Source organism: Ylistrum balloti, unplaced genomic scaffold, assembly GCF_031769215.1.
Source record: "Ylistrum balloti isolate Yb309-2 unplaced genomic scaffold, AGI_CSIRO_Ybal_v1 Utg371392, whole genome shotgun sequence".
Taxonomy (NCBI): Eukaryota; Metazoa; Mollusca; class Bivalvia; order Pectinida; family Pectinidae; genus Ylistrum; species Ylistrum balloti.
Genome location: NW_026782733.1, coordinates 463,728 through 488,180, shown reverse-complemented (window position 1 = coordinate 488,180; position 24,453 = coordinate 463,728). Strand labels below are relative to the sequence as shown.

Genomic DNA, 24,453 nt, shown 5'->3' with positions numbered 1-24,453 from the left:
GATGAATATATACAACCATCTCGTGCCGAAGCCATGTGGAACTACGGAAATAAACATAGAAGTTTGAAAATCAAAATTTCTATCTAACCGTTTCCGAATCTGCCAAATTAAAACAACATTCGAAGCAAAACTACATGCCATTATGATCTGACGAAAACTCAGCAAAAAGATCATTGTAAAGTACAACAAGCACTCATAAATGATCGCTTATTATAACGCCTTCCTAGTCTCAAAAGAGATTTGTCGAAAAGAGAGATGTTTGGTCTGCAGACAAACTTTGTTACGGACGAACAGACACGCAACACCAAACCTTAATATGTCCCCATTGTTTCGTATTGCACAAAAAAGTAACAGATCTGTTCAAAGTCGGAGCATTCCATCATAATTTGTCTGACGGTGAAAGATTCATCACATGCGTGAGAAAAAGGGAGATAATCTCTTCGTAAAAATATAAATGTGCGATATACGGCTGTAGGTGTGTCCACATGAGAGAGGACAACTTCCTCTCGGTGGTATGATCTACTGATAACACGTACTCACTTATTAACTGTTTGAGACGAATTGCTATACCACCTGAGTTAATTATTTCTAATAAGTGATTTGAAAGCTGGTAATGCAGTCTAATTCTGTTTGGTTTTAGGGCAAGGGCTACCTTAGCAGATGTATCGACTTTCTTATTTCCATAAATTTTTAACATGACCAGGGATCTAATGTGAAATAATTGACGTATTAACAAGATACATGGAAACGAAACACAAATATTTTGTAATGGAGAGCGAGTTCCTAACACGCTGATTTTTAATACTGACAATGCGTCTGAACAGATAATTGCTTTTTTATAATGGTTTTATTTTTGATTTCGTCAGAAGCCATTTTGTTTACCAGTTGTTATAGAGAGTCACTATTGATTAGTCAACGAGAAGAGGAACATCTCTTGATACAAATATAGGTATAGATAAATAGTGCCAGATAATAAAATATATTACATCATACATAGTCCTTTGCAAAGCTGTTAAGGACCTAACTTTTTCAAACCTAGGAGGGGACTGCGGAAAATAAAAAATTGGCGGACAATGCGAAATTATTGCATAAAAAAGGTTTTTGTATTGAACCAGTTTAGAATGTAATTTCGTGTCATTTGCATTTATAGTTTGTATTAGGTTGCTGGATAGAAAAACTTAATCAGCATCAACAAGTTACATGTCAAAATTTGAAATTTCGAGTAAAAACTTAAGCCCCCCCCCCCTTTTTTTTTTTAAAAAAGAACCAATTTCTTTCTCATTTCGTAAAAAAAAAGTCCGCATAGTGGATGGAAATGGAAGACAAATTAAATAGCAGATCTGACATAAGTTGCAGAGTTCTGCTCTTCCTTCAGGTGGTTTGTTAACAAACATAACTGATGGATTTAAAAGGTTATTTAAAAAGGCATAAACAAACGAAGGATAATACGCACTCCTGATTTCGCTGTAAACATTCTATAAGTCTGATTTCGGGTGTAAAATAACGACATCCTACTTGGTTAAAAATAAATCATAATAAGCAAAGACAATTTGTTTAAAATGTGTCCTTATTTACACAGAAAACGTTACTACTTTTCAAAATGTTGATGTTTCCTTTGATGTAATCGACGAGTTCACAAGGTCTGCACTCTCTCTTTTCGCCGATGTCGAATTGACACCTGTTACATTTAGTCTTAGTCTTGTCATTAGATTGAATAATCAGTCCTAATTTCGAGGTAATACACTGAAAAGTGGCCAACTTTTGCAGTTAAGAGCTAAATCATTTATCAGCAACGGCTGGGTACTTGTATTTATCTTCTAACAGCTCGGTGTGAATCTATATCACGGCTCTCGCTTTTAAAATACATGATTTATGCTTGTGTGTGTGTGTGTGTGTTTTTTTAATCTTACGATACACCCATTAAAGCGCAAAAAAACACGCGCACTTACCAACATCTCATACCTTGAATAGTTTCAAGTCAGTCTTTCCCATAAAATTGTGACAATCTTCATTGAATTCAGTACCTTTTGACAATCACGTGTCAAGGTCCGATTTTGATATCTAAAGGAAGCAAGTGAAAAATCTCAAAGCAAATGCGAAGCAATACTGAATTTTGATAATGTATTGAAAGAAATGTTATATACGCGTGTCTGTCTTGTATGCGTTCCTATTGTCTAGTTTGTCGTACCGACGCAAGGGACATAGTGGAATTAAATACGATTGATGTAGATAATGATATGCGATAGGATCAGTTGTTTTCACTGCGGAACCGCCTTTATAGTAACGACAAACTGGAATGTCATAATCTAGACACGACAAAATGGCATTCAAACACGTACAAGTAAGCTGCTTTCCCAAATATCACGCCTACGATCTGTGTTTTACCTTTTCTCTCCATATTTTTGCCGTATTTACACACACACCCACACCCACCCACCCACACATATATATATATGTCTGAAAGATCGCAGTGTCTTCAGTACCCTCATTTCAAATCTTTAAACTTATTAACGCTAAACGACTTAAAAATCACAAGTTCAATAACTTCTTGAGTTTCATAGCATGCCTGATTTGGATAAGACAACGGGATATTATCTGTAAATATCACCCCTACCATGTCATCGCCTCATTTTTTTATTTGATGTTACTACATCTGGCTGTTCTATGACAAAGCAAGTTTTTTTTCAACTTATATCAATCACTCCTGTTGGCCCGGTTGGATGCGCGCGATGGGTCTTATTTGTGGGAGGAAATCGGAGTACCTGGGGAAACCCACGGGGCCTTTGCTTGTTGGGGCATACAGCACATTTTTTAGTATGTTTGGTTAATCGCATTAATAAAGATATTTTATGATGTCTGTAATGGTAGGTAATGATAAACACAAGTTTAAGTACAATTATTCACCATTATAATGTTAAAATTGTAAAATACAAATGAACAATTTACCCCCATTTACAATTAAATATGTTCAGCTACACCGGATATTGTCTTTTAAATACAGTTACAATTTAATTGAAAAATAGAAAACAATTATCGATAAGTGAATATATTAAAAAGAAAACTGTTCCGATTTTTCGAGGAGTCGCCCACAATTCTGCTAACTGTATCTTGTATTGGAAGCCCTCCCACAGACCCGTCACACTGCAGGTCTATGTCTCGTAGGGTTCTCGGATAGGAGACTTCCATTACATACCTCCTTATCTAAGAAAACGGAAAAGAATGGGAAAAATAATCAGGTTAACACCCAGCTTGCAATCGCTTCTATTTTGTAACAAAGACAAAAGCATGACGTCATAATGGACTTAAGACCTTGGTCAATTTGTGACGTCACATTTTAGTTGCTAAGCTGCTTAGCAATCGGCAATGGCGGAGATGATGAGTCTCTCCCCAAATATAAACATTTTATGTTGAATCTTTGGTGTACCACAATGGATATCAAGCTGTTACTGCTGTTTGTGGTAATGCTGACCACAATCCACCAAGGTCCTGCTGTTTATCGGGACCTCATGTGGTAAGTTTGGACCTTTAATCTGGTGATATGATTAATAACATTCAAATTTCTGTGAAAATCGTTATTATCGATGGTAAAAGATTTGCGATATCACCAAAAATTGATTTTACGGAAGTCAGAAACAAACTACACAATTTCTCTATTCTTCTTCTTCATCAGTATTTCTTTTCTTTCCATGACTCCATCTATCCTCATGAAAAAAATCGAAAATTAAAACACCTCCAAATTAACAATCTTTACAGCAAAATCAAACATCTTTGGAGAAACCAATATTTTGTCCTTAAATCTTAGTGTAAACTTAATATTGTTTTGTGTAGCGTGGAGCCAGAGCCTGGATATATGAACAGATTTTATCATTATGTCACTGCCAACGAAATCAAGAAAGTATGCCCAACGCCAGCCGATTTGATCTTGGTAAAGATTTCACACCATAATTATTTGCTGAACATGTCAGTATGATTGTTATTAAGATAATTGTCTTATATTGTAACCACTGGTTTTGTATGGTTCAAACTTTCGAGGGGGAAATTAATATTATTATCAACGTCTCTCTACAATACTTAAAAATCAGTTGAATATCCCCTTTTCATGTTTTTATGATTCGTGTTACGATCTATGCGGCGTTTTGTTTCATCAATTATTCCACATTTTATCAATCTGTAGTTTTGTTTATAGGTAGGTAGAAAACGTGACTATTCCTATCCAAACTTCGTGCATATGAACATTTCTATGAAAAGCTACTTCCATAAAATGATCATGTTTATTTTCTGTGCATTTAATTTATTTCAGCGAATTAGCCACGAGGTGTTCTATACCCTTATGTGTGTATTTCTGACTCTGTTCATGGGATATGCGCCGTCGCTTGGAAACGGAGCCAAATATACCTTGTTGGCTACAGTTTCTAAGTTCAAGGAATGGAGATCTCGTAAGTGATATCGATAATTTAATTTTCAGCTATTTTACCTAAAATAATTCAGCGACACAGAGGAATAGTTTTAAATCATTTCTATGTGAAAATTGAAATGTCCAAGTGAACGATTGGCCTCTTGTATATATTTCTTGTCTCCATACGGATATGTCTAACGGTTTCTTTCCGATTAAACAGCTATGGCTAATCAGATAAATAGTGAAACCCTTGTGTTTTGAAGATATATTGAAATATACATTGTTTGATTAGGTCCTTCACGCTGTCCTCACTGTGGAACTGCCCCATGCCAGGCGAAACGGAGATGCTTGTGGAAACCTTCCGGATCTCGGAAGAGAGACAAAGCCAATTTCGCCGAGCGAGCAAAAGCAATGGAATTGTTCAACTATGGTCTCGAGTTATCCGTGGTGTTGACAAAGGAGCTGCCCCGGAATGACCTCTACTGGGAAAGGAAATTCTGCCACCAGTTTGAAGAGAAACACATGGTGCTGTTTCCTCTTTGTATCCAGCGTCAAATCAACTATTGGTACCCATTGCCTCGCTAGGTAGGTACTTTAAAGCTTTGATTGCAATATACATTTCGAACTGTAGAAAGCGATGCAATATACTTCAAAACCGGTACATATACCGTTTTTACATATCATTTTTTTTAAAATTACAGATCCGATGTACTATCCATGAAGGAGAAGATATAGAAGGGTAGTGACGACATTCATTTGTACGATCAGGGCACTTTAAGTCCATCGTCGATTTCCATTGAACTTTTCAGTGTCTTGACCATTTCCGATAGAAATGATCTTGACCACTGATATTTAAAGTGTTTTCTTGTTTATTATGTTTGTCAGTGCATCTTGACTTCGTGAGGTCTTATAAAGAAATGTACGAATTTCTTGTTGTGTTGGTTGTTTAGAACTGTAGCAGTGCCACTAGTAGTGGCCAAAATTAGTTATAGTTGATGTTTTGGTCATCAGGTGTAGATATAACTAGCATCTGATCATTAGACAGTCAGCCAGACAGTCAAACAGAGAGGCGGACGGATGCACGGACTGACGGACTGTATCGGGTCGGTAGGTCTTTCAACACAAACAGAGTAGGGGAATTGTTGGCAATTTCTCGAAAATCGAGTTAAAACAAAATAATGAAACTAATGAAACCTCAACACACATTAATACACACACACATACAACCACACACACATACCACACATTAATACACACACACACACAACCAACCTCACATACCACACATTAATACACACACACACACAACCAACCTTTTCATCATAGATAGGGAAATTGTTATCAGTACACACACCCTGTAACACACACCACACACACACACAAACACACACATACAACCACAGATACACATATCACCACCACAACCACACACATACAACACACACACACACACACACACACACACACACACCCTCTCACACACACTCAACACATCTTCACCCTCACCCAACACACACATCCCCACCACCACTACACACACAACCCCCTCCTCCCCCCACTCACACCTACATTAATTTATCATGAGTATTTGCAAGTATTGTATTTTTTTTTTACATCACTGTACTATATCGTAAAGCATACACACAATGTATACACAATGTATACACTAATAAGATAATATGGCTTATGAGCATTAAGTTGTATGAAAAAAAAAATCAGCCATGACCAACTGGATTCACACATCATCAAAGATAATGTCATACACGAATGGAAAGAAAACGTGAAAAGTTTTATACTGTTTTCAAATATTCTCATACCAAAAAATTTTCATTTTTTAAAACAATTTTAGTCCAGATAGTGGCTTTCTAATGAAAAATTAATAATTATTTTTGTATGTTGATATTTTCATCATAGATAGGGAAATTGTTATCAGTTGTAAGCGGGGACACCGAGAAAAGTTTAAAAAATTTAGATATAGAAAAGATGTAAAATTTGCTAATTCCGAACACTTGTCAGAAGGGAATGAATTACCATTCAGAGTATTTGCAAGTATTGTATTTTTTTTTTACATAATTAGTCTTTGCTTCCTTTATATATGCTTCTGTAGATAATAATTATTTTTCATAGCTTTCCTATACAATAGCTTTATGTGAAAGTGCGTGTATTTTTGTACGCGTTACCTCCCTTTATATATGCTTAGTCATCTTAGGAGAGCTTAAAAATTTGTATTACATTTTTTTCAATAAAATTGATGAAATAAAAAATGTAATGAAAATTTTGTTTCTCTGTTTTATCTACAGTCAAATGCTTCCTATTCATCAAGATTTAGAACAAATTTAGCATCCTTTGCGCTGAAAACAGATTTGAAAAAATTGTAACCATGTAAAACAACCTTGTCCCTATATAAGTTTATATCGGTAAGATATCTCCATTAATCGGCCCTTCCGGTTATTCAACGCAATGAACACACTTTAATCGTTTGTCAGAAGATCGATAGACACAAGTATTCATTATATCGTAAGGCAATTTCCTGTTTAAATTTGAAAACTATAATCTTGATTTAATGTTGATAATATATTTGATATATTATTCCGAAATAAATTGTGCCTAATCTGAGGGTGTGTCATTGACCAGTTTACTTCTTGTATCTTTATACAGTTGAAGAATTTTTTTCGAAATATTCTGTTTTCAGGAATACAATTATATGTCATCATCACTTTAACTTCAGTTGAACAATTTTCACATCTTATATTGAAATATCAAAATGAGTATTCACCAACAAGAGATCAAAAATACCGCGGAACAATATGATTTATTGTATCGAAAAGTTCACAGAAAGACTAGTCAAATTATCTAAAGGACAAACGAATTTATGTAATGATAAGCGAAAGCAAATTTTATAGAAATTCGGCGAAAAATAACAGTATAAATTAATGGACAAGAATAAAATGCTGTACAGAACAAACGCCAATAAGAATAAAAATATCTTGAATCAAAGTACAGTCCAAACACAATCTCATGTTGTGGTTCTAAAGATTACTACATTTCAAAGAAATTGATTAAAATCTGAAGGAAGGGATGTCTGGACAAGATGAAAATGTCGAATTAAACAAATGGTAAACACATGCTCTTAAACAAGTATCATAACTCCGGACCTATTGCTTGTTCAAAGGAGTATTGTAAGATCTCAACTCATTTGACCAAAAAGAAATTGGAAGTAGGTCAATCGTTTGGATAAATTCATCCAAATATGTTGTTGAACCAATATCAACAGCCTGGACCTTTTTATTGACAGAAATTCGTTTGAAGATTTAAATAAGAATGACACATGTAACCTTAACAATAGGTCAAAGTCAACCATATGAAAACCAAACTTGGGAATCTCTGCATGTTATCAGTCCAATAATAGTACCCCGGAACTTTTGGTTATTGACAAGAAGTAGTCTAAAGACTTCAACACATTTGAGACCTGTGATAATGCGTCAATGTCAAAAATAAGAACAGTCCTGGAAGCCCTTTATTGCAGCATGCTACAAGCCCACTATCAGCATACTGAGCCTTTTGAATATTGCTAAGAAATCATTTAAATATTTCAATACATATGTCCCTTGTGACCTTGAAGTGGGTAAAGATAATTCATTTTAACAAACTTGGTAGCGCTTGATTTAAATATGCTACAGGCCAAGTATCAGCACCCTGGGCATTTTGTTATTAAGAGGAAGTTGCTTAAAGATTTCAACGCATATGACCCTTGTGACATTGAAAGAGGGTGAAGGTAATTAATTTTAACAAACTTAATAGCAGTTCATCCGAACACACTACAGGCATAATATCAGCATCCTGGGCATTTTGGTTAGTAAGTAGAAATCGTTTAAAAAATTAAACACATTTGACCATTGTGACATTGAAAGAGGGTGAAGGAAATGTTTGACACCTGTGACCCTGAAAGTAGAAATGAGTAAACTCGGTTGCCTTTCATTCCAGCATACTATAAGCCCAATATCAGCATCTTGAACCTTTGGTTATTGAGAAGAATTAGCTTTTGCCACTTTTAATATCTGTGACCTTGAAAATAGATGAAGGTCAATAACAGGAACCCCTTTTTTCAACCCCCCCCCTTTTTTTTTAGAATTATCCGTGTCAATCTTCCTCTGTACATATTCTGCCTTAGTTTTATTGAATATGAGTTTAGATTGTGATTCCGCCCACTTGTTGGTAGCTTTCCTGCTTTTATAACTGTATTCATCCACTTTCTATTCGGTTTAGTTGGTGCTATTTTTACTTCGTATGTCTATGTTAGTCTGCTTTATTCATGTGTGTGTATATGTGACACCTCTTGATATAGAGATATCACCTATTGATTCAAGGATGTTAAGTATATACAGTATATGCACATCCTTGGTTATTTGGAAATACTTCCTGAACAAAGCGATATTTTAGGACAACGATAAGGACAAATTAAGGTGAAATAAAATTTGATAATACAAACTTTTTTTTTACTTCTTTGTGAATCCACACTTTTTACCGGGTATTAATAACTGTTTGTTAATGTATCTTTTGTGCAAATGATGAATGAAGTAAACCGGTGTTAACTTCACTATCTGAATTCTTCACATGTTTTTGCTAACACAATTGATATCGATATACATGTATAAGAGCATTGCACTCGTTTAAATTTTAAACAAGACAGCAGAAAACGGGTTTATATATGCAATTGGAAGCAGCAGGTGCGATTTTGTCATCCTACCTAAACAGCAACATAATACCAGGACAACATGCTTCTATGTTATAACGAAGGTTTATCATTGCTTACTGCCGATTTATTTAGACTATCATTAAAATGTATACTACGGCTATCAAACGTGGGAAACAATTCACGATAAGTGGGTCTTGGTATTTTCTGAATCGGGTTGATTTGAGTTCAAATGGGAAAGTGTTTAAATATAAAAACAAAATAACAATGACACTCGTACTTCATGCATCCGCATATCATTTTCAATTTTGATTACAAAACTGCTTCCAATGATAAATCAAATTTAGAAACATCTACGATACAGACATCATTTTGCTATCATTATTATTGAAACTGCAATTTGAGATTATGTGTTGTAAGCGTTTTGCTATTGTTACCTTATATGATGTCAATTATCCCACTTTATATCTGTCCGGGCCCGCAATTGTATGGTTGATCAGAGCCTAACATCAGGGGAAGATGCGAGGGGCTAAGAAAATCGTACATGTCGTACTTATATGGTTGTGTCTTTGGCAATTACTTTACTCTAATTGCTTTGAACAGCCTGCAACGGGTCTTCCCTATGTTTATTAAAGAAGGAGTCACCAGAAACTACAAGGGGTCCTGCCTCAAATTAACATTGACTTTTCATAAGCTTAGCAAACAAACCAGGTCTTTTGAGAGTTCAAAGTTAAATCAAAGGGTGAAATCAAAGTTTGTACACAAAATGCTGTATGTATATCAACGACATCTATATATAAATATCATGTGTATATATGCGAAATAGGACGGACATTGTACAGGATGAACGATGTCAGATTACATTTCATCCCGGAAGAAAGCTTTTTGTTGACTCGCATGCCAAGTGAGTTGTATATTTATAAAATGTTCGTCATTCATGAACCAGTTGACCAACTGATTGATACCACTCAAACGTGTGTGTTGTTGACAGCTGTATTGATATTCATTTATACTGGAATATAAGGTATGTTTTGTGGTCATTATCACTAATTATTGTCTATTGTTCTCTACTATTCTTTGGTCCTAACGACCTAGGTTGATAGAATATCACAATATTTGTTGTCTATATTCTAATTGATATCTAAAAGCACTGACTAGATTCATTAGAATTTAGTTAATTTTTGTGTTGGGTATGTCAGATCATATCAGATCAAATTACAACCGTCTTTAACGAGAATCAAAGGAACACATCCTTTCTGATCATTTATACAGCCACGGAATAATTCATTCCTGTTAAAAAAGAATGAAAAACTGAAAAAAACTATATATGTATAGCACATGCCGCTATCTTATTGTTTCTTAAACATATTTTCAGATATACTTTACTGAAGAAGAGTCATCCTTTAGTTATTTAGACTATGAAATTTAATAATAAAATTTGCTTTAAACGATATTTATTCACTGTGTGTGTAAAGTTTCAGAATCACAAGTAAGGCTTACACCAGAGCTAGGAAAGCAAATTCTCAATGTCTGTACACTTTGAGGACAGCACATTCCTTACAACAATCTTCTTACACCAGAGCTAGGAAAGCAAATTCTCAATGTCTGTACACTTTGAGGACAGCACATTCCTTACAACAATCTTCCTTAGTATGATCGTACGATCAAATCTATAGAACAAATCCTTTGGAACAAACTTTGCCTCTTTCTTTACCTTTGTATTTTTGCTTGTTTGATTTTAATTCCATATAGACTCATAACTCTATTTCAATGATATTATTAATAACAAAATGTATCGAGGTAACATAATTTCAAGAATAAATCATGTTATGTTTTTACACTTGTGTCACAACGCACTTTAGGTAATTATAGTTTGTTATTTCTGATGAACACTTTCCACCTGTATATATGAATAAAGTAATTAGTATTTTGTAATTATAATCCTTATTATAATTATATGAAATGTGATTGGTTATTTACCGTTTCAGGTTTATCTTTTGTTTTTAACAAAACCTTAATACCACAACGTGGATACTGAGGAAACCGTTATTTCGATAAAAGAATAGAACATGTCGGACTCAACATTAATAAGTTTATCAACACATTTATCCAATACTACAGAGTATAACTTGTCAACAGAACGGTATACCACCGACGAGATTCCTTTTCAACCACTTCCATTGTACCTGTTCATCATATGGTTTGTAATCGGAGTTCATGGGAACGTTATAGCAATAACTATTTTAATACGGATCAGAAGCAAACATAAATGGAGGCTATTTTACAAACTCGTGCTAATGCTAACCTTGTCAGATTTTTTGGGTCAACTGATAACACTTCCAATCATGATCTCATCGTATTCGAACAAAGACATTTTAAAGACTGGAGGAACTCTCTGCAATACCATGTCAACAATTACCGTAATGACGTCATTTATGTCCATTTCATTTGTCTGTCTCATGTCTATTGATCGGGCGATTGCAAGCTGGTTTCCAATATTCTACAGAAACTCCATCAAGTCCTGGAACATAGGTCTTGTCATTTCTGGTGTCATTTTAGTAGCTATATGTTTAGGGATTCTACCACTAGTTGGTGTAAATAAATACAAGTTACAAAGAGAAGGGACGTGGTGTTTCGTTGACCTCCATCCCACCCAAACAAAGGACAAAGTTTTCTTATACTTAAGCGCGTCCATTGGTATTTTAGCAGTGCTGATAATGCTGATGATGAACGGAATGGTTTTATACAGATTGTGTCGCATTTATAGCAGGACGGAGCGTCAGAACAAACGAATTTCAAGGGCGCCAACAGTTTCTTCCGGAGTGAAAAAGATCCAAACCATGTTTTTCCTGTTTACAATTATGACGGTGTTCATGTCGTCTTGGATTCCTATTATCGTAAGTATAATGCAACAGTACTCTTTAACATTTTAGTGATGTATCTAAACATGTGTGTATGAGGTAAATAAATTTGACACACTTTACTTTTGTTTTCAGGGAATACTTCATAAATTTTTGGTGTGTATACTTTATTTGCCTTTACCAACAAAATTGATGTTTTTTCCACGTAACCGCACAGGTAACAGGACCACTGTACAAATGCAGTGAATAGCGTGAATCCACTATTGAATCTTTATTTGAGTTTTTGCATTTGGTAAATGACTTATGTCGTTTTGTAAAAACTTACGTCTCAAAAGAGATATGAATTAAATTGTGGAGGAAATATTTGAAACGTGATTCTTGTGTTCCATGCATGTTCTGTCAGGTTTAATTACCTGTACGAAGGGCAAGTTTACCTTCTTTACATGTATGTTGTAACTTCCGTATCAGCTTTCCCTCAAGAAGTTTTAATAATGAATGTAAATTAAATAAAAAAAACCAAGTTAATCATGGGACAGCATGTCAAACTCATTTGCAATATGATAAAGTACTGTTTATCAAACTGCCTTGACATTAAACCCTACCATACGAACTATCTGAGATGAAACATGATAAATCTTTATTTGAAACAACAAAGAAAAAACTCCAACATGTCACTATAATCATATTCAAATGCGCGATTAAGCGAAGTATAAATAAAACAAAGATTTACATGGAGACTCCTAAAATGTACAGGGAGATTAACAGCAGATGTTCCGGTAGAGTAAGCGTCTCCTGATTCATCGACAACACACGCAATATAAATTTTAGTCAATCCAACTTAATAATTTTACGTTCTCGAATGAGAACAAGGTATACAACAACGGAACCAACAGGCAAACTAATAAACATCGAATACGTTCAGTATCATATCGCACAAAGAAATAGAATATTCCTTAATTAGATCACTTTAACGACCCTACGATAAAACAATAATTTCCTAGCCTTCCTGAACTATTTTGGTGAGGTATAATCCAAAATGTATATTATTGCGACCCATAACAAAAACTTTCCACTAAGATAAGAGTGTCACGACTCCTGCTTGACATACGTCTAAGTGGGTTTGTTTCATTGATGTGATATGAGCTTACAGCTTTTTATCCACAAGCGACCCATAATGACCTTCTATAAAACCCTATTGAAATATTCTGGACACGGACGCATTTTTACCAATATTGAACTCATTTGAGATATCACTATCATAAAGCAATACAATATTTAGTCAACGAGTGGCAGTAAAAGTTAATTGATAGAAATGAAAAAATCTCTTTGTTGTCGCAGCATACTAATTTTGGTTAAAAGCTGATGAAAACGTTATTTGACAGAAACCCTAAACACACAAACAGGCAGTGTTGTTGAGATTGATCTAGTAATTTCCAGTTCATATATCGCACCATCGGTAGATAGTACTGTTAAGCGACATTCATATATCACACTTATACGTTGTCGGAGGGTTTACCTGTTGTGAAATATCAATCAAAGCAATAATGAGTAGCCACCAAGCTCCAAGTTGGTGTTTAAATGAGACATGTGAACGTCATGATTCCTCTTTTTCCATTTACACTACCATCTGTATCTTTCTGCTTATCTAAAGAAAAGACTAATTGTAGAATGTTCGTTTCTGATCGGGTTGACGTCTCCGATGTCTTCTGCCTAGGGGATATAGGAAAACTCAAAAATAGGTCCTGATGTTTTTCACGACATGACTTGATAGATGCCACTAGCATGCGTATCTTGTTCATCGTCCTCCGATTACTAGTGTTAAAAGTGAATTTTTATTTTATTTCAGGTAAGGATTATAACCAACGCCATTGAAGTGTCAGATATTGATCACGTAAGGGACAGGAGTGCTGTAGCACTAGCTGTCATACATCAAGTCCTGAACCCCTGGGTATATATTATCATGCAGGAGTGTCTATTCTCTCGTTGTTTAGAATATGCACGAAAACATAGCAAACGAGGAAGTATCTTCCATAGAATACTTGATGACACCACAACTAAAGAGACGGAAATGATCATTTGTAAACGACGCAGTCAGTTTAAAAATTGAATAAAGTGTGTGACGAAGGTTGATCGACTGATATCCACACAAATATTATATTTCACTTTTTATACATTGAAATATAAATATTTACCTTCAACAATTCAAGCTAATAGGGCTTACATATAATTCAGGGATCAGATTGGAGTGTAGTCATTTTACATGATGGGCACTTAACTGCCACACATATTAGTTTATTAGGAGGACGAAATTAGTATTACAGATTATATTTAGGCAAAGCACTGCCTCAGCTACACACTGATTGAAGGAATACTAACACATAACAATACAACCAGACAATATGTAAAACAGTTTAATGTTTGCATAAGACACAAGGAACTTTTCGCACCTTATACAAGACACGAGTGAATGACACCGTCAAATATAAGTTTAGAATTAGATACAACAGTGCCAGATGCTGAATTAAAATGCATCATTTATATGTGTTCCATCCTTCTTGGACTCATCAGTGTGCTAAGCGACTGATTTTTGACACTTTTGTGACGATTATTAAAAAGCAAAATTCATAGAAAAACTCCTTTAAGGTTTATCGAAAATCGTCTGTCTATGATGACTTTATGATATATTTAGCTTCAATTCAGTCACATTTTCTAACGTGATGAAATCTTCAAACAGTCTAACAAAGGTAACTACTAAAACAAAATATACAGCGAAATCTTAAGTAACCTCATAATGATATTTTACGATAAAGTAGATTTTACACATAGTGATATCGAAAATTAAATTAAACTTTTAGCTTAAAGCAAAATAAGAATGTGTTGCTAATCTGAATGAACGTTAGTTTCAGATGAAGAAGTCAACGTTATGCTTTAAACTAAAACATGAAGATGTTGATAAGAGATGAAAATTTATACGAGACATAACCGGAAAGGACTAAACATATAACGAACGAGGTTACACATTTCACACACGCACGCACGCACGCACGCACACACACACGCACGCACGCACGCACACACACACACACACACACACGCACACACACGCGTACGTGCACGCACACAAACACACATACAAATCTTACATAACATACATACAATGATAAATTTATTGACAGACTAATCAATTTTAAAAAAGAGTAATACATATACATGTTATATATGTGGCTTATTGCATAAGGTGATGAAAACAATTAATCTCAATACATACTGCTTACACAGGAAACAGTAGATATTGAACAATATAATCTTATGTCCCTTGCCTTGATTTTGATTCTTTCAAATATTTATTGGTTATCATAGCATAAAGATCAACCCAAAATAAATACCATGCATTATTGTAAATTAATAGGTTCTATAATCTTAGCGATGAGCACAAAAAGTTAATTTTCTTAAGAAATACTCATGATAAAATAATTTGTTTGAATCTGACTTAAAGGTGCGCTGTTGTAAGTCTGAAAGTTTGCTTCGGTTTCGGATGTTTTGCAAACATAGATGAAGCCCCAGCTCAGGAAGGTTACCTGCATTTGGTTTTATAGATCATATAACTGACGCTTGTTATTTAATTTGAATTTGATGTATTAAAACATGTTTTTTTGATATTGTTGTGTTTCAATACTGAATTTCTTCTAAAATAAGAATACTGACTTGTATTTTTGCATACGAACTGCACTGTCATGTACAGGTATACTCCATATTTCATCATAAGCACACGTGGGATATTAATAGTAAACAAAAATAAGATTTAGGATGTAAATGGCGTATTATCCACATACATTTCATATTTTCCTCTTTGTGTTGTACAGATGAAGGAATACTTGATAGATTTATATAATACAAAACACCAGAGATGCACGAAAAATGCTCTGGTTGGATAGATGAAATCATTCTGTGTTACTATTTCTATCATCTGCATCCATAAACGGCTTTAATACCAACTTTTGTTCCTTAGTTAAAGAGATAGTTCTTGAAGCATTTACATTTATTTGATTTTTGAGATTTTCCAGTCTTCTCTTTTCTTGTTTCTTCAAATTCTGCTTTATTTTTTCTTTGGTATCTAACCAAAGATATTTTTCATCTCTCAATATTTCAACTAATTCCTCATTGAACGGTTGGAAGAATATGTCTAGGCGATGTCTTGTGCTATTTAACATAGGTCCGATTTTTTTCTTAGTTGGTGTTTGATAAGCCCGTGATCTCGTCGCAATTTTAGTGATGTCTTTCTCCGCCAGCTCCGCTGCAAGGGATGAAGGAAATATCGTTACAAAAATATGAAAGCACATAACATTTTCATGATCTCTTCAGTGTCAAACGTGAAAATGATGAAATGAAAGAAAACATAAATGAAAGCAAATATGAACAGATGTCCTCCATAAATTATTAAGTCAGTGAATAATGGATACGTTTATTTTACGCGCTGACACTGTAAAACCAGTCTTACAAAATAGTGACATTACCATTTATATAATAGCTGTGTATGTAACAAGTACGAACTCATTTTCAGTAAGGAATTTGTAGCAAACGCACAAATCGACCATACATTATATTGATCAAATGAATGTCATCGGATAAAAATGGCTGTTGTGTTTATATTCGGACACAACAATGCTCCGGCAGAATTTTAGTATTAAAGGGGACGTAACTCATGTCGAAGGTATGTCAGATTCATTCTCTCTGAATGCAGGCTGATGAAGTTTATGGGTAATTTCTACGGTAGTCATAAAGACGGCATCCAGAAATATTATATTTGTGTAATATGAAACATGAATCAGTATGACTGCAGAAAACATATCAAATTTTATTATATAGATATGTTTTACGTAGGAAAAGGTAAATATTTCCAGGGACCGGGACAATTTAATGCTAATACCAGTTGACAAGACCAGGTCTGGGAGTATATCATGACGCGCTACCAAAGTCTCACGTAATTTTCAACACAATATGGTTTAATGTAGAGCAACTACTACTAACGGCCAAATTGGAATTTGTAATAGCTAAGAATACAACAGTGATTTTTTGAGTCCGATATAAATTTAAGTAAGTGATTAAATATAAACAATTTAAATTAAAAATGGAAATCCAGAAACAATTGAAATTAAAACGTCCAGGATTCCTAAGAATGTAGAGCTTGATGCAAATTTCTTTTAATCTCGTCGCGAAAGCAAGATGATTTGAAAATTAACTGAACGAAAGTAAATTTAAATGAATAAATTATTACTACATGTAGTTGTCTACATACCGGTATTCCTATGAAAGTCAATGTTGTAATTTATTCCTCACTTTACAATTTTTAGTACTTACTAAATTTCATGATATATACGGTATCGGGATTTGAAGTTGCTGTAGTTTCATTAATTGAACGCCCAAGGAGTCAGAATCTTATCAGCATTCTAAATGGTACATCATGCAATGACTAACGTACTCAATATTTCTGTAAAACGTGTAAATAATCAAAACAGTTTTAATATTCAACTTACTGACACCAAGAAAATTAAATATGTTTTTCAGATGTGACGATATATTTTGTGAGTAATCCTCCGACCGAATGATCAATATCTGTTTCCTTGGGAAAACCTTAAGCCACTCCTTGAGGAATACACTGTATATACTGACATGAATCCGTGCCTGAAATAACAATATGCTGTTAATAAAACATCATATTTTAGGAGTACTGATTTGCGTGCGCGCGCGCGCGTGTGTATTATTTTTTAGAGAAAAATGAAAGATAAAGTTGCAAAATATGTAAAAGACAGAATTATAGATTTGTCAATTTTGACGACTAATGCATATTTTGAAATAACAGTTCATCATACGATTTATTGCTTCTAACCGGAAAATGGAAATATTCACATTCCGATTTTTTTAACATATATTTTTTGTTTTACTCTTTAAGACCTTTAAGTGGCGCGGCGGGTGATTCAGAACAAAAGAGTGGATGATTTGCTTGCCCTGCAGGTTGGCATAAATATTGTAACCGTTGTTAATATTGAATGTTTCCTGAGAGTGACTGAATTCGGAATTTTTCAGCACAACTACATTTTGCAATGTCACACTTGAGATCATGTCATCGTTGGTCTTTATTTGAGTGTTTGCGAAGTTGAGGAATATTTCGGGTTCTGTTCCCGGGTCAAGACACTCTAGAGTCTTATAACTAGCAGTTACTCAGCTTTGAGTTGGCATTAGGTCACTGATAACTGATGTTTTTTTATAGTCCCATTGCACTCAAAAGTCATAATTCGGGCAGAGCAGCAAATTAACCCACCTGATCACGTATGGGAATGTCACAATCTAGATGTACCACCTATACTCTTCCGCACTTTCTTGGACACTCAACGCTTTCGCGATAAGAGAACAAGAGAGATAATGTCAAGAGAGACGATAGAATTTTATGGTTTCAAGTCAAAGTTCCCAAGTTCAATAGCCTTTTACGATCAATTCTGATAAAGTGACTCTGACATAGTGGAATATAGAAAATCACTTATGCTTACTTTGACACGTGTATGAAGCTTGCGGTCAAACAAACACTTGCGAACACTATAGCGTTCTGTGCAATTCTTGAAATATTGAAGTGACTGTAGCACAGCAGCACCAAAGCCCTTTGGAGTCTGAACTCCACTCTTTAGAAACAGGTAGTCGGAATATAACCTATCAGAAATATAAGGCGTTGACATTAATGTGGTGACACCTGTATACAAAAAGGGAGAGGATAAATATACATGTATATGTACCATCATAAGTTTAGAATATCACGATCACGGTGAACAAGAATGTATAAAAAAACTTGAATGATGTTTGGCTGTGTTGGCAACCTAGAATTTATATATTTTCCGTCGATGACACTGTGCGTAAAATTAACCCCATGTTGGCCTCATATAAATAAAAATGCCTTAATATGACTGTTATGTTAACAGGACGTCATACAAGTAGAGTCTAAGGTTTCCCCTCACCTCGCTTCTCTTTTTCATTTTTGGTTATTATTCACCTCTGCGAGGAAGGCTTTTGCCTTCCGCCCAAGACATAGCAGAGCATAAACTTGCAATATAACATAGTAGTAACTAATTTCTGCTTAACTCAGCATTATTGTTGTGTAATGGCAACTTACCCGTTGCACGAATGGTGTAATCATTTGGGGGACCTGCTAGGTGCCCTCGACAGTCTTATTTAGCATGGTGCATTTGAAGTGCTTCAGTTCCGCATTATCACAGGAAGGCATATACGAACATATAGCAGTCATTCATACATTTAGTGTACATAGACATAACGTTAAAAGAACATGTATTCACCTTTCTGTCGGATCTCTTAGAACAAGAATCAGCTTTACATTGGGATTCACGTGTTTCAGCAGATGAGGGGTGAGTATTTTCGGTATGTTTTGGTTTCTATTTTGCGGGATCTTGGGCCAACCAGAAAAGTCCCAGAAGTCCATAGGTGTTCCATCTCCTGTAAAGGATTAAATGGATAATATGTATCAATTAAAAACAATTGATTGTTATTTCAAATACACATTTGAATGTTTTAATATCGTCGGTATCAGTATACCTAACAGTAACAGACAAAATGAAAATATCAATACCTGAACAGAATCATTACCTAAAAATCAAGGTTATATAAAACTATGGGAAAATATCAACATTTGAAAGAATCACACGGAGACTCATATAAAGGCAAAAGGAGAATAAGAACAAGGTATACAACAACGGAACAGGCACTCTAACGAGCATTTAGCTTATATCGTAACATTGAGAAAGTGCCTTTGGCTATCGAATCAACATAAAAACACAATGGGGATACTAGTATCTTGATAGGATAAATCCACAACTGTTGGTTTCGTTGTAACAAAAGATTGAGATAAGTGGAAAATGCGGCAGAGTCTGTCGTGTCCTTGATGTCTAATTTTGGTGGTTATATAAGTTGGGCGATGTCAATAAATGTCTTGATATACTTTGACAAGACGTCATCAATATAAAAGAAGAATATTGAAGAATTTTGCAAGGTAAAATCCAATACGGTATTGTGGTATTAAGATAAAGCAGGCAAGAGAGTCCTGTAATCAAAGCTAGACATTTAAAGTTTCAGCGATGAGGACTTAAACAAGGAGAGCAGGACATTGTTTCACTATATGAATATTTTTGTTGTTGTAGAGCCAAAACCGTACATACAATGAAACCGGTCTTAACATCATTTTTGTTTGTACAACGAAAATATTTGCAGAATCTTAATTAAAAAAATTAATCATGGTTATTTCATATTACAACCTGCGAAATCCACAGTTTTACCTGTAATAAGGAGGTGGAAATCATGGTTGTTCGCATTTGAACCTTTTTTGTTTAACTGAATTGTTCGTTCTATCTGTCCAGCTGCATTGTCGAAATAACCCAAATATTTGTCAAACGACTCTTTTCTGACTTGTTTTTTCAGTCCGTGACCTATAAATAAAAGGAAATGAGAGATGGAAGACAAAAAGGCATTAAACATTACATCTTAAAATATCATACTTTTAATTTGAACATGAAACATATCCGTTTGTGAACAGTAATCTTGTAGGAAAATCTTCAGTTTTCATTCAGCGTTAATTTGAACATAAAACATAGTTACACAATATGGAAAATGAATGTTTTATCTACCATAACGTGTCCAAGGCCACCAAGATGTTTCTTTTTCAAGGACTCCGAGGTTTGGTAGGACCTGTGGGTGCTGCGTAATCCTAGCAAATAGGTCGGTTGATCCACTCTTATCCACTCCAATCAGGTGGAAGTATGGAAGACATCGCAATGCACGTACAGAAACGGACCCTACTGTTTTACAAACGTCATAGAAACAAGGGTTTTTGTAACCTTCCGGTATGAAACTTATATTCTGTAAATAATCAAACATAAAATTAAGTAATAATTGTACGAAAATGCAGATAAAAAATTGAAGAGATACGCCTCGATTTTAGCTCTAGTCGCCCCTTAAGACATCAGTTGCCAAGAAGCACAAAGACGTATTTTAACATTCTACTTTACATATATCTACAAGAGATCCATGGAGCCCCTCATTGTTTTGTTTTTAAATGTCAGGTCGATCCCTTTTCTTTATCCCGATGTTTTCTTTTTCCTGATCAGTTTCAAAATTGGATGAACACACCTAGGACCAGAAACATTGATATGCAGTTTGAGAAAAATCCTCCCAGTACTTCTCGGAAATAACAACAGCAAAGATTGTTTCGTTTACGGGCGGACGTTCTTCCATATTAAACTTTTTAATTGCACATCACTTCATCCTGTCACTAAAAAGCACATGGCACTGGTCTCTACTGGTGATGCAAACAACAAATCTATGTATACTTGAACAAAGGACGTAGGGGGAGTTGAAACGAGCTTGATGGGCTCAAAGCATATTTAAAACATTTTGTATACCTCCAATCAGAAGGCAGTTATTATTTTACAACAACTGATGGGTTTTTGATCATAACCAAACGTTGTCATCATATTTTTATGTCATAATAGTAAAGGCCACTAATATGCTATTGTTGAAAAGTAGTTCACGGTAATTAAGTGCCCTAATTACTAATTAAGTCACATTTGAGCACTGTTTTTTGTCTTTATGCATCTATAAACAATACATTTTTCACGTGCAGTGTATTTATTTGCAAATATTTTTGCATGAATTAGAGTAATGACTAGTTACAATTTAAAGTGCAAGAGCACCAGTTACTATCTTATTCCGGTTAATGAAAATGAATATTGAATTATACTGTATGAAAAATTATTTCAAATAAATTTCACAGTATAATAATTCTTCCGTGCATTAGTTGTATTCTTGAGCTTTAACATAAGATGGCTTGACACTAGAGCTTTAACATAAAATAGTATGACATCATGACATCTCCCTGATGTATACCTTGTTAATGGTCTTGTTTCAAAAACTAGCAAACTTCAGTAATCTACTATGCAGTGTATGTAACACATGGTATATCCAGATATATAAGTATACTTTGTTCTGTGCAGTTCGTACATGCATTGACTTATGCACATATCTTGTGTATCACTAAACCGTGAAATATAATTTCATTCATACATATATATAATAGTATTATAGTATTTTGTTAGTTTTTATTAACTTCTTGTTATTTTTGTAAAATGCCAGTACACAAGCAGTGTGCTTGCTGCAAAGCAGATTATAAAGTCAGAATATATTGTCCGAATCAGGCAGATGTTCTGTCTTTCCTGAAAGATAACATCAATAAAGATTTATGTTTAAGTGACCCTGTATGTAAGAAATGCAGAGGGAGATTCTACAAACACCATGAACCAGTAGAGCATTCCAAACAGTGGTTTAGACCATCAGAATGAGACACCTGACTCTAAAAATATCAAACTTGATATTCCAAGAGCTACGCTTACTGCATCGCGATGTTTCGTTTGTGGAAAGTCCAGAGATGAAAAAAGTAAAATGGTGAAACCATGCACGGAAATAAGAGTTAAGATTTTCATTAAGACAGGTGTCTTGATTCCAAACACATCTAGGTGCTGTGCCCACATTGCATCGGTCCTATGGTATCTTTCTTATTACCGACACCAGTCTTATACTGCACAAATAACTGCCTCCTCAATTTTCCTTCATTGCGTTGATAACGCAATGACGGTGGAGAACTGGTCAGATTGTGACAGCGACAGTGACTCCTAAATGAATATCCCAACACCACCATTCCCCTTACTAAAGCAGTAAACAAAAATACAGTCCTGTAAGTAATAGACAAAGGCCATTTATGATCCTGTGAAACCCGGTGCTAAATTGATTTTTTCCATTTTGATATCATCCTTATTTGCAAATAAGTACACTGCACGTGATAAACGTATTGTTTATAGATGTATTAAGACAAAAAACAGTGCTAAAGTGTGACTTAATTATTAATTAAGGCACTTAATTGCCGTGAGCTACTTTTCAACAACGGCATATTTTTTTGGTCATTTTTTCTAATGAAGGCTTTGAAATATATCATCAAATGACATTTAAGCGAAAAAAAAAACTAAAAAAAGATGTTTTAGTTTGATAATTATTGCAATAATTGTGAATTTGATCCCCCAATCGTCCCCCTATAACAACTGAACAGCCTTGAGCTGACCTTAGATTAATGTCATGTCATTACCGCCTGACTTCAGGTTTTTAATAGACAAAAAATTAAAAGTATTCGTCATGGCCACCAGAAGGCCCAAACTGGCACTCCTCCTTTGTTAAGTGTACCGATGAGGTCACTTATCATATAATTGCGCCCAAGTGGGATAAAGTTTCCCTATGTAGGACTAGATGGGAGCAAAATACAAGCAAAGATAATATTGAAATCGTTATTGTCGAAACTTAAGTTGATTCTGATATCGATAGAGGAATTTATTATTGAATACTTAATAACTTAATAAGTTGATTTCTTGCTGTGTTGAATACATACAGGAAGTACTTACGTATTTCATTATATCCTCTGCATATGTACTGTTGTAATGAAATTGAGACGATTCATCAGAGCACCACTCATACGGCTTCAAATTTTGCGTTGCCGGAAATGACGTAATGTTTTGTTCTGAACTCACATTAGTTACGTTTAGAATGGAATAGTTTATTTTAGAATGGCTTTCATTCGTGAACAAAAACGTGTAAAGGTCTTTTTTGAAGATTGATAAATGTTCTTTGTTGTTTCCTGAGGTGTCTTTAGTGACTAAGTTACGGGTGTGTAGTTGAAGATACCCTAGGATTGCACCTAGCAACACAAATCCCAACAGTGTCGATGCCAGATGACTTCTCCGGTAGCACGCTAAATGACGCAAGCGCATTTTAGTACGATTTTCTTTCAGCAGGCTGTGCCTGTGATATTAGAGACCGTTAGCAGATGACTGAATCTACAATAAAGGAAAAACGAAAAAATGTTCATAATGGAAAAGTAGCTGTGCGTATTGTAGTTGATATGGGTTTCGTTGTAACGTATACGCTGTAAGAAAATAAAATGTATTTCATGATTAGATACCTTTTTTGAAGTAAAATGCACATAGAGTTGCTATGAGGTGTACAGCCTTTTATCGCCATCAGCTACCACTGTATCACACCAAATATTCATTGTGTCATTTTGACGGCGACACAGTTGAAACTTGATATTATTGTGATATTGCAATGGGTGATTGAAAACCAGATATAGAAAGACTAAGTGCAGAAAGACATTACCTTAGTATGGATGAATTAGCAAACACATTGCTTCCTAGGGTATACGAGGTTTTTTTACCAGAATCATCATTTTGTAAGCTGTGTTAGTCATTCGAATAACATTTTCTCCATGTCACCTTCATGTAAACTTACAAAATGTCATTGTCTTGTTTCTTATCGTCGTGGGAATCACCTTTCGTCACCTACTTCTATAGATTTGGGCGATAACTTATATAATGGTGTCATATCAACAAGACCATTTTATCTACGAACAT

The 24,453-nt window shown here is 34.7% G+C and overlaps 3 protein-coding genes and 1 long non-coding RNA gene across 4 annotated transcripts in view; 3 read left to right on the top strand and 1 right to left on the bottom strand.

Annotated features, from left to right (window-relative positions):
• The window catches only part of LOC132562314 (uncharacterized), a 491,282-nt gene that overhangs the window by 326,585 nt on the left and 140,244 nt on the right, over positions 1-24,453 (top strand). The window lies entirely within an intron of this gene.
• Positions 3,429-4,981, top strand: LOC132562319 (uncharacterized). The gene is made up of 4 exons (XM_060227058.1): positions 3,429-3,511; positions 3,829-3,925; positions 4,301-4,436; positions 4,689-4,981. The coding sequence occupies exons 1-4, from the start codon at positions 3,429-3,431 to the stop codon at positions 4,979-4,981; spliced, it is 609 nt and encodes a 202-aa protein (XP_060083041.1).
• LOC132562306 (prostaglandin E2 receptor EP4 subtype-like) lies at positions 11,159-14,057 on the top strand. The gene is made up of 2 exons (XM_060227048.1): positions 11,159-11,986; positions 13,797-14,057. The coding sequence occupies exons 1-2, from the start codon at positions 11,159-11,161 to the stop codon at positions 14,055-14,057; spliced, it is 1,089 nt and encodes a 362-aa protein (XP_060083031.1).
• On the bottom strand, positions 15,892-23,814 carry LOC132562321 (carbohydrate sulfotransferase 15-like). Its single transcript, XM_060227059.1, has 7 exons — positions 23,449-23,814; positions 20,632-20,863; positions 20,284-20,433; positions 19,291-19,447; positions 18,496-18,652; positions 17,485-17,632; positions 15,892-16,244 (listed from the first exon to the last, which is right to left on the bottom strand). Exons 1-7 carry the CDS (start codon positions 23,812-23,814, stop codon positions 15,892-15,894), a joined length of 1,563 nt encoding a protein of 520 aa, XP_060083042.1.